This window comes from Arvicola amphibius, chromosome 2 (genome assembly GCF_903992535.2).
Source record: "Arvicola amphibius chromosome 2, mArvAmp1.2, whole genome shotgun sequence".
Taxonomy (NCBI): domain Eukaryota; kingdom Metazoa; phylum Chordata; class Mammalia; order Rodentia; family Cricetidae; genus Arvicola; species Arvicola amphibius.
The window spans coordinates 172,144,602-172,155,020 of record NC_052048.2 but is presented as its reverse complement, the minus strand read 5'-3'; the positions used below and the strand labels follow the sequence as shown (position 1 = coordinate 172,155,020).

General features: G+C 36.5%; 1 protein-coding gene across 1 annotated transcript; it reads right to left on the bottom strand.

The window, feature by feature from the left end:
* Nucleotides 1–666: 666 nt before the first annotated feature.
* Nucleotides 667–5,450, bottom strand: LOC119807426 (hyaluronidase PH-20-like). The gene is made up of 3 exons (XM_038319425.1): nt 4,491–5,450; nt 3,954–4,046; nt 667–1,113 (listed from the first exon to the last, which is right to left on the bottom strand). The coding sequence occupies exons 1-3, from the start codon at nt 5,448–5,450 to the stop codon at nt 667–669; spliced, it is 1,500 nt and encodes a 499-aa protein (XP_038175353.1).
* Between the last annotated feature and the right edge of the window lie 4,969 nt (nt 5,451–10,419).

Genomic DNA, 10,419 nt, shown 5'->3' with positions numbered 1-10,419 from the left:
CTCTGATCCATTTTCTCTCTGTTTCTTTCACCTTCAAACAAACAAGAAACATTTGGCAATAAATGTGTTATGAACAAATAAATGATCATGTGAATGATTGGAAGAAATTGGTCTTTTGGGGAACACAAATTAAAAGACAATTAGGAATGAAAATATAGCTAGATTACTGTATAAAAGTGGTTTCTGAAGATGTAAGTACAAAAATAAGAAAGATTATCATTTGTTAAGTTTGTTTTACTATAAAATAAAGATATACAAATTTTATTTTCAAAGTTATAAAATTTCTACCTCTTTAACTAGGTTGACTAGCACACTCCAAGCATACCTTTTTACATAAAGAATTTTTATCTTAATACTTACTTGATCATTTTTGAAACTGTGACAAACTACTAATAAAGGCACGCATTTATAGTAATTTGATTTTATTCAATTCTCCTCCTGAGACAAAAACCATTATCCAAGTATGGCTGCCTTGGTTGTTACCAGTCTTCCTTAGAAGAATCGACGTTTTTCATTTAAATATCAAAATAGCATCTCAACTGTTAAAATAGAATCCCATTTTGCCTTTCTGAGTTAACATAAGACTATAACAAAGAATTCAAATGCTGGGAGCAGATATAACTAAGGGACACCCACTGATACCTGCCCTAGGAAATCCAGAGGCCCCTAGAGCAGATGACAGAGTATGTGAGCCACAGTTATGAAAAAGAGAAGGTTTTTTCCAGGTAGGAGATGGAACGCTCGGCCAGGATCTACGTGGGTGTTTATACAAATATTGTTGCGAGTGCAGACATCAACATTCCTCACACTTTCAATATTAGGTCTCTCCTTACAATCCATGTTGGTATAACAGGTGCATTTAAAATGCTCAGAAAAGTACTTCAGGTCGCCAACTCTAGGGTTGCCAACTACTTCAAACTTCCCATTCTTCAAAATAATTTCTAAGTTCTTCGGATTCAACTGAATATAGTGATTTGCATTCTTGTCTTTCCTGGTACAGATGCCTTGATGGTTGCAAAGTGTTTGGCTGCACATTTTGGCTGCGAGGGTGACGTTGATTATGTATGGATACAGGATAGAGTTCGCGTATTTGTGTAGGGCTGGACAACCTGTCTGTAAAATAATAAGGCCGTCAGTGAGTGTAGAAAGGCTCATGTTCCTGTGTGAACAGATATCTTATAGTAACTCTTAAAAACGAATGAAGCATCCGACTGAACAAGTGACACAAATACCCATTTTCACTCAGACAAGGAAGGTTATTCCAACTATATTTTAACATCTGAAAGTTCTGTAGGTCATTTAGTTCTACAGAAGAATTGGTTAGCTGAGGCTTAACCTACTCCTGATAATTCATGAATTAATCAAGAGTATAGAATTTTACAACTGTTAGACTAGGACTTTGAGGTTTGCTTGCCCGACAGTAGTATCACCTTCATTAATAACCATGTCTGCCAATCTAGCATACCTCACGTTTTGTAGATCTTAGTTTGCTCTCTGGATCACATAAGGAAAATTAGCTAACTTGGTTGTGCTTCAGTTTTCTCACTTGTAGAGTAGGAATGATTTTGCAGGCTGCCTCATAGGGTTATTGTGAAGACAACTGATAAGATGTATGTATATGAGACCTAACATTTCTTCAGTTAACCCTCAATAGATCATAAATAATTTTACCAATGAGTTAAACATAATTAAACATATTCAAAACTGATGTCTCAAATTGATAAAATATGTTCAACTGTGTATCTTTTAGCTAAATGTTACACAATCAAAGGTGTGCATGACAGTTCTTTAACAAATTGTGTATGTAAGAAAGATGAAGGGCAGAGTGGTCCATCTTAACACTGCCATTCTTAAACTTGCTCAGAGGTCATTAAAAACATTGTTGATTATGATCTGTCGTGATCAACAGTTCTACTGATTGAGCAAACTGTGGTAGCACATTGACAGGAAAAGCAAAGGCCCTTTGGAGCTGACTTGAATATATTGGCTCTTTTCTTTGCATTGAGACTCTATTTTTTGTTCAGTAATGACCCGGAAAAGATATCTGCCCTCCTGTTCCCAGAGCCTGTGACTGTGTGAGCTTACAATGGAGGAGATTGTGGATATGGTTAGAAGCATGTTAAAAGTTCCAGAAAGGGAAGTAGCTGAAATCGAGCCTGGAGAACCAGCTACCAAGAAACATTCCACCATGGTTCTGCTTCAGTTACAACTTCCAGATTCCCACCTTGAGTTTCTTCCCTGTAGTCCCTCAACAATGGACTGTGGTCAGGATGTATAAACCAAGCAAATCCTTTTGCCTGTAAGTTCTGGTCAGAGTGTTTTCTCACAATAGAAACCAAAGTAAGAAAACTAGCACAGCAGGTTCATATGAAGCTCTTCTAATATTCCATTTGTGTGGAATGCTGTATATTTGCATTTTACATATGATTGATTTCTTTCCATTCTGGTTTTACGTAATTAGAAAGTAACTATCCAAGATATTTTCTTTGTAGACTCAAATCTCTGTGTTAGCTGCTTATAAAGCACCAATATTTTAATTTTTATATATTTTTCCTAAACACTATCATATTCTAAGAGTTTATGGTCTGTGCTAACATTCTTAAATATTATCTTCTCAGTGCTAATGATACATTAAAAAGTTATACCAAGTTCAAGGAGTATTGAAGCTATTTTCAGAGATAAGGATGAGACAAAAGGCAGATTGTGGGAATGAAGATGATTTAAGAGTCATCTTTCACCTTCTCTATGGAAAGGTTGGAACTGGCAACCTAAGAGGTGCTATATAATTAAACCCACACTGGCCAATACACTGAACCAATAACACTGAACACAGAGTTGGGAACTGAGAAAGCTACTATTTCCCAGTATGGGAGTATAATGTGAATAGCATCCATTCTAGAGTGTTCCACCAATGCAGATACAACAGATAAACACAATCTCAGGTACTGGGGTGGACACGAAGCAAAATAATTGGTGTGCTGTAAGCATTAGTTATTTTTGTACTTAGTGAAATTATTTATCTTTTGATTTTTAATAATGACCATGTTTAATAACTGCCTCACAAGAGTCCCAAATATTAAAAAAAAAACAACATATCTCATAAGGTAGGACTGGTAGAACTGGTTTCATCACACCACAGGATCAGATAAAGTGGAGTGGAAGGAGATGGCTTACTTGATCCTTTTTGTGCGTCAATTTTAACAACTAGAAAAAGGGTATGAACTGGCTGTTAGAGAGGCTAAGAAGACCCTTTATGTGAAAGTATAAGTACCTGGGATTTATTCTCATAACCAACTTCCAAAAGCCAAGTAGAATATCATGTGATTATATGCTCATCACTAGAAAGACAGAGACAAGTAAATATTTTGGGTTTTTTGGCCAGCCAATAGAGCCAAATTGCTAAACTCTGGGTTAAGTGACCGACTCTCTCTTAAAAGATAAGGTGGAGAGCACTCAACACTGCTTCTGTATCCACACACACACATGCACACGCACATGCACACGCTCACACACACAAAATCAGCCTCGGCTTAGCAATGTTAAATTCACATTCATTGACACATACACATATACACACAAGTATGTATGCACAGAAACTCTTTCTTTTATCTGAGAAATTTGTAAAAATGATGACAATTCTTGATATGGGGAAGTAAATTCTAGAGACCTATTGTCTGACATTAAAGCATCATGTCAGAAAGCTGAAATTGTAGTCCTGGCTTTGAGACTTATAACATGGAGCCTAGAGAACGTCACTTAATCTTTGTGAACATCTGATTCCTCAAGACAGGTACAACATTTTCTACTTCATAATAAAAAAATGCAGTATATCTTAATTTGACAAATAGCAAGCATTTACTTATGGCCAAGCATAATGCTAAGTTCCTTAAGACAAAGTCCTTAAAAATCATTAAGGATAGAATTACTTTCTATTACATATACCAAATCCTTACCTGTCCACGCTGTGCTATAGATATAGAATCCCATATTACAACTCCACTGGTCCCCAGAGCAACAGCTTCACCAATTGTGTTCACAAGGTCATTCTGATAAAGGTGATACAAAGAGTTAGCAGGGAGTAACCAGTGGAGGCATTTACACAGGGCATATTCACCAAGCAGAGCATGCTGACCTAGCAATAAAGCTTTAAAAACTAATGCAGTCTTTAAATCTTTTACTCTGGCATTTCTTTACTATATACATTTAATGATATCTGCTAGAAAAAAGACCCAGATTCCAAGAAGAGGAGGAGGAGAATAGTTAAAATATTTTCTACATTTTGCAGTACTTTCATGGCTGCTAACAGACCATATGATTATATTAAACACTAAAAATGTACTAATTTTGCCTTCTTCAGAGAACATAGAACTACTGATGTCTGAATCCCTAAATGATCCATAGAGCTGAATTACACTTTTGAATAGCATTGCATTCCTGTCGACACTATGTCTGCACAATAGCACGTAGCTGTAATTCTTCCATTTACTCACAAGAGAAAGGAACTCCCATATCCGATCAGAGAAAACAACGCGTGTGTACAGAAAAACAGGAAGTGGATTATTTTCCTCACGCACTTTAGACATCCTGATGCCTTCCACTACACGGAAACGGTTGTAGAGTTTTGCATTTGGCGATGATTTCAATTCCCTCTTCAGATAGGTTGCTGGGTAAAGGGCTGTGCTTTCTTTCCATATCCAGCCAAGATTAATATTTCTCTCTATTTCTATATTAGGACATTTTCCTCTGTATCCTGGATCTAGGTAATTTTGATAATTATAGCAATCAGGAAAAAGAAAAAAACCCCAGAAGTATCGGGGTCGAAGTGTTTTCCCCAATTTTAATGTTTCTTCCATGTACTTTCTTCCTGCCGATTCAAATTGTTCTTTGGCTTTTTTGGTGGCTTGTGCAGTGTTCATACCTGGATTTTGGGTCTGTATCAACTGAATAGACTTATTCTTATAGATGTCCTTTGGTGTCCAGTTTCGCTCCCAGGTGGGTCTCCATTCTTCCCAGTCAATGACAGCCAGGCCCAGTTGGTCTACTGGAATATAATGCTTGATGTCAGTCTTAGCTTTGTCCAAATGCTCCTGCAAATTCCCCGCCTGAGGTACTCCGCCAAACACTTCCCTTTGTTTCTCGTCTATATGCGGATACTTTCCAAGTCGGTCACTATAGAAGATGGTGACAGCCTGCCCTGTGGAAGTTTTTCGGGGGCTTCCAGTTAAAGAGAAGAAACTCATATCCAGTGAGTGATTAGCACTTCCAAAACAAGCTTCAGCTGGAACATTCCAAGCCCAAAGGAAAGTCTCATTTGGCACAAGTGGCGCAGCCCTATAATCTACAGCCAAGGAACGTGGACTCAAAAGGAAGATTATTACCACTACCTGGAATGTACCCTCAGACTCAGCAAAACTCTCTCTAAAGAGGTGCTTAAATCTCAACCCGCCCATCGTCAAGACTAATTACTGTGCAAACACTTATTTCTTCTTACACAATTAGGTTTGTACAGTATTTGGTGCAAAAGGTAAGAAAGATAGAGATGAAGTCACGATGAGGAATGACAGTACGATGACTGCTTTCTGTTGAAGATTATCCTTCCTGAGTCACATTTCAGGAATATTTTTGCAGCACGTTCAATCATCCAGAACTGAAAAAAAAGACAAATATGGACTTCACTGTAGCAGGGATAAGAGCTTTAGCAAGTCCTCAATGTTTTATGAAGAGAACTTAACTCAATTTCAAAAGAAAGAAGGTCTACTATTGTGTTTAAAGCAATACATTTTTTCTCTTCTGTATGATACAAAATCTGCCACAGTCAATATTAGTCTTCAAAAATCATTCCTGATCCCACCCAGAACTGAATGTAACTATTTTCTCTTTTATTGTGTATATAAAATATTGTATCTAGCAATGCCTTAGCAAAAACAAATTGAATAAAGATAAATTCTTATTTATTAGTCTTAAATGACCACTCTGTAATGATCGACTAAATTTTGAAAACAACTTTTCACAGAATTAAATTTTTTTTCAGGTATGAAAGAAATTATTTTTAACTTTGGAAGTCATAAAAATGCATTCACTTAGATGGAGGGAGTCTCTTGAAGTCAGTCGTGGAAACATATATGCACAACAAAAATGCACCCAAGAAGTTGTACTTATGAGAATAGCATAATGATCGAAGGAAAAGAGGCTATCACCTTGAGAATGAGGAGACACACGGAAGTAGCTGTGGGAGAGTATTTGGTAGAGACTGAAAGCAAAAAAGGGAAGGGAAAAGTGGTGTCATCATTTTAATTAAAAATCTATAAGAAATTGGACATTGTGCATTACTAGCACAATAATACTTACCTGGAGTCCTGATCTAGATAATGCAGAGGTGTTTGGGGATAATATCAATAAGCAAAATCTTCAGCAAAGACTGAGATTAAAAAAATAAAAGAAGAGGAGAATTTCTTTAGCAGAAATTGATTGTTTCAATTTGTAGAATTTTAGAGGAAAGCCATAGAGTTGCCATACACACACACACACACACACACACACACACACACACACACACTTATCACTGGTTTAGGTCCTCGTACTTTCAGATATAATAATCTAGATATGTTAGTTGGACAATTAAGAAGTAATCAGTAGACTCTGGGTAGTCAGATATTTGTAGAAGTTATCACCACAAAATAAGGGTGGAACATCTGTATTTACAATAAATCACACATTAGTAGTACTCAAGAGATTGCTATGCTGCTGCTTTAACCTCAAAAGAGATCCCTGGTATTTTGTTGACAGGATACAGGAGAGTGAAGTGTCCCCGTCACAGATGGTTCAACCAGACTTTCCACATTGAGAACGTCTTTAGACAAATCTAACTAGAAAGAATACTTCAAAGCTCAGCCTAAATATCACTTCTACATCCCAGTCATTGCAGATAAGACAGAGCTAATTGCAAACATGATGACCCAAGAAAGTGCCAGTCTATTTACAGCACTTTTCTAATTTAAAATCTTTCCTGTCAGGGACATACCTGCCACAAATTCAGTTGAATAGTCATAATGTCATTTCAATAATAATAATAATAAAGGTGATAACTGAAGTATACTAAGGTGGAATAAATTGTGATGGAATGGGCTAGAGTAGGGGTCACCAATGTGTGAAGGCAAGCGATAAGGGTGCTATTCTATGGATGCTTTTTATTAGTTATCCTGTGTTGGTAATACAAACTTTCTGGTTTTTCCTCAACTCTTGCCCTATGATCTCTAGGAAGAAAGTTATGGATTCTGAAGGGGCCACCAACTGAGTGTCTTCTCATGTAATGTAATTTGACACTATTTAACAATAGGTAGAGCCCACAAACTGGCATCTCAGTTACCAGTAGGGATCCTCTACTTCAGATGACAGTCACAACAGGTAATTTTGATCAACCAGCTACACAGAAAGCTTTTCAGCCCTCTCCTTGTGCTTCCCTTTTAAAGTAACTCAGAACTCACGAAAACTGGTTTAAGGATCTGTCATAACAGATGTTACAAAAGATGGATGAAGAGATACGTAAGATCTGATTGGGAGAGGCAGGAAAAAGCTTCATGCTTTTTCCACCCAGGATTCTCTATTGACCTGAGTCCTGAAAGCTCCAAAACTCTGTTTTTTCAGGTTTTTATAGTGACTTTATTTTTGAATAGTTATGATGCAAGCATCAGTAACTATGCCAAAATGAGATTATACAAGATAGAAATGATCAAATGCCTATAAACAGGGAGGAGGAAGGTAGGCAAGGATTGTCATTCTCCATGGTCTCTTTGTGGAATCTTCTCCCAAAGGTAATGTGGAACAGGGCACTTCCGAAAAGGGGTTAGCCTTGTGATCTCTAATTAGATAAAGGGAAATCAGATAATATTGCCAGTTCAAAAGCAAAGCCCAGGGACAATTAGAAAGTCTATGACTTATAGCAAGAAGGAAGCTGTGAAGTGGGAGCTAACAATGAAAACCAAAATTTATGTCTTATAATGTCATAGTTAGGTACACATCTGTATTACGCTGAGGTATTCATTTATGTGCTCTGAGTAAAAGTACAAAATACATATTTATACTGTTGAATCAACAAATCACTCTGATTACCAAAATTTTGGAAGCTGATACAATTAAATTTGAATCCTAAAAGCTACTTACTTATTCAGTGACTGACCAAAAACAAACTGCTTAATCTTTTAAACAAACAAAAAAAATCATTCAAAGAATTCTATGATGTAAATATCTGAACTACTGTACTAAACTAAACAAGCGCTTCTGATAGAACCACCAGACTCAGTCTCAGTGTTAGCTTACCCCAACTATTAAACTTCAGTACACTTTATGCTTACTTTCTTAACTTCAAAATAGAGCGATAACTGGGTATCTGGGATTAATAAGATGTTCAGTAGTTAAAAAGTGTGTACTACTCAAGTTCAGTGTCCAGCAATTGCGTAGGACAGAACACAATAGCCTATAGATCCAACTCCAAGGGATACAACACCCTTCTTCTAGCCTGCATAGGCACCCACACTTATGTTTATATAGAGACCAAAAAGACTTAAATGAACATAATTTTAAAATAAAAATATAATGTATAACAAAATAACAATTCATAGGTTTATTGTGTTAAAATAATGTACATAAAGCATTCAGCCTAATACCTGTGAAAGGTTCAGAACGCACTACCCTAAACCAAAATGAACTAAAGATAATTGAGCAAAAGCATATGACAGAAAATTCTCTGCTATACGCCAGGGCCAAATATCCATTATGTAGATGCTAAACTTTCTGTTCTAAGAACACATTTCATAACAGGACTAGGAATGACTTTTAAGTCAGTACCGAAAAACTTACTGCACAGTCCTTACTATCAACTGGTTTCTATATGTCTCCTGGTCATGTCCCCACACTTTGCTTCCTCTAGAAGTTTCATTGCACTCATTTGTTTCCTCATAATTATTTTTTGCTTAGAAAGCATACTAGGATCTTGGCCATGGACATTTCTTTGGAACTTCATAAAGGTTCCCATGTACATGAAAAAACATTAAATAAAAGTTTTGCTTTGCTCCTATTTATATATTTATCAGTTCACTTCATCATGATCCCCAGATACAGAACTTAGACACAACATAAGGCTTATTTATTTTGCTTTGGTTCTAGCAGAATGGGTTACCACTGCTTGAGATACAAGGTTTACTCCAAAGACAACAGCTGACATTTTGGAGACACAGGAGTCAGCAAAAAGCAAGATGCCTTTACTACATCTGCCTCCCAGAGCTCTGGAGAGTATTGACAAGTAAAGCAAAGTTGTTACTGGAGCATGCACACTTGCTCAAGAGGAAATTCATCTATTTGTTCTATCCTACCTGTAACCGTGGAGTCTGCTAATCATATCTGGAAACCTGTGGATTTTTAATCTCCTTTGATAGTCCATTACAAATGAATATAAAATTTCTATGAATATTCAAATCATGTTGGGTTAAGGGATGAAAAGCAATTGATTTTTCCCTAGCATTCATAGTCTGACCAAATTCTTTCAACATTCACTGCCACATAACTACATTTCTGGAGGTCACCACTGACCTAAGGGAATACCCCAAGTCTCACACTGCCCTGAAGACACTCCACTTGATTGTATACTTTCTGCCCTTGGTAATTCCCACTCTTTGTTCACTGTCTGAATGTTTGGTGGATGGACTAAATACATATTCAAATAACCATGCTGACGCTATGACAGTGAAAAGGTTTTAGTAACTGTGATCATTCTTCACTTTCATATTCTTTATGGAGTGATTTTATCTAAAGGACTCATTTTCAACACGGGTAAACCATTTGTTCCAAAAGCACTGTGGCACTCTTGTTAATTTTATATCTTATAACAGCATGAGTAACCAGAACAAGTAGAACAGAAAATAGAAATTTTAGGTATTAAAAAAAAACCAAGAAATTAGACTTAAAAACTTAAAATATTACCTTAGCCCTTATAAAATTTTTGGCTTCAATTATGAGGCATAAACACTACTGTGCTAGCTTTTAACTATATTGACAGTATCTGCCATTCCTGAATTAAGAGGAATTTGCAGGAAGTTGGGTAGATAATTTGATACTGTGACTTAAAAAGCTATTGTGAGTGCATGTGGGGGGGGGGAGGAAGAGAGGGAGAGAGAGAGATAACTTCTTAGTAGTATAGTAGAAAAATACAGACTTTGTTGAATGATAATTCTTTTAATCACTTTCAACCAAAAGACAAGTAAATATCAAGAAGTTTATCAAAAAAATCATGCACTGTTACCTTGCTGGAAAGAACCTTATAAAGACCTGCCCACCATTTGCATCTCCTACCTCACAAAGGAAACTCTTCTTAATTCATGTGAAGCATAGCTAACCTAAATCTACTCCAGCACTCCTAAAACAGGC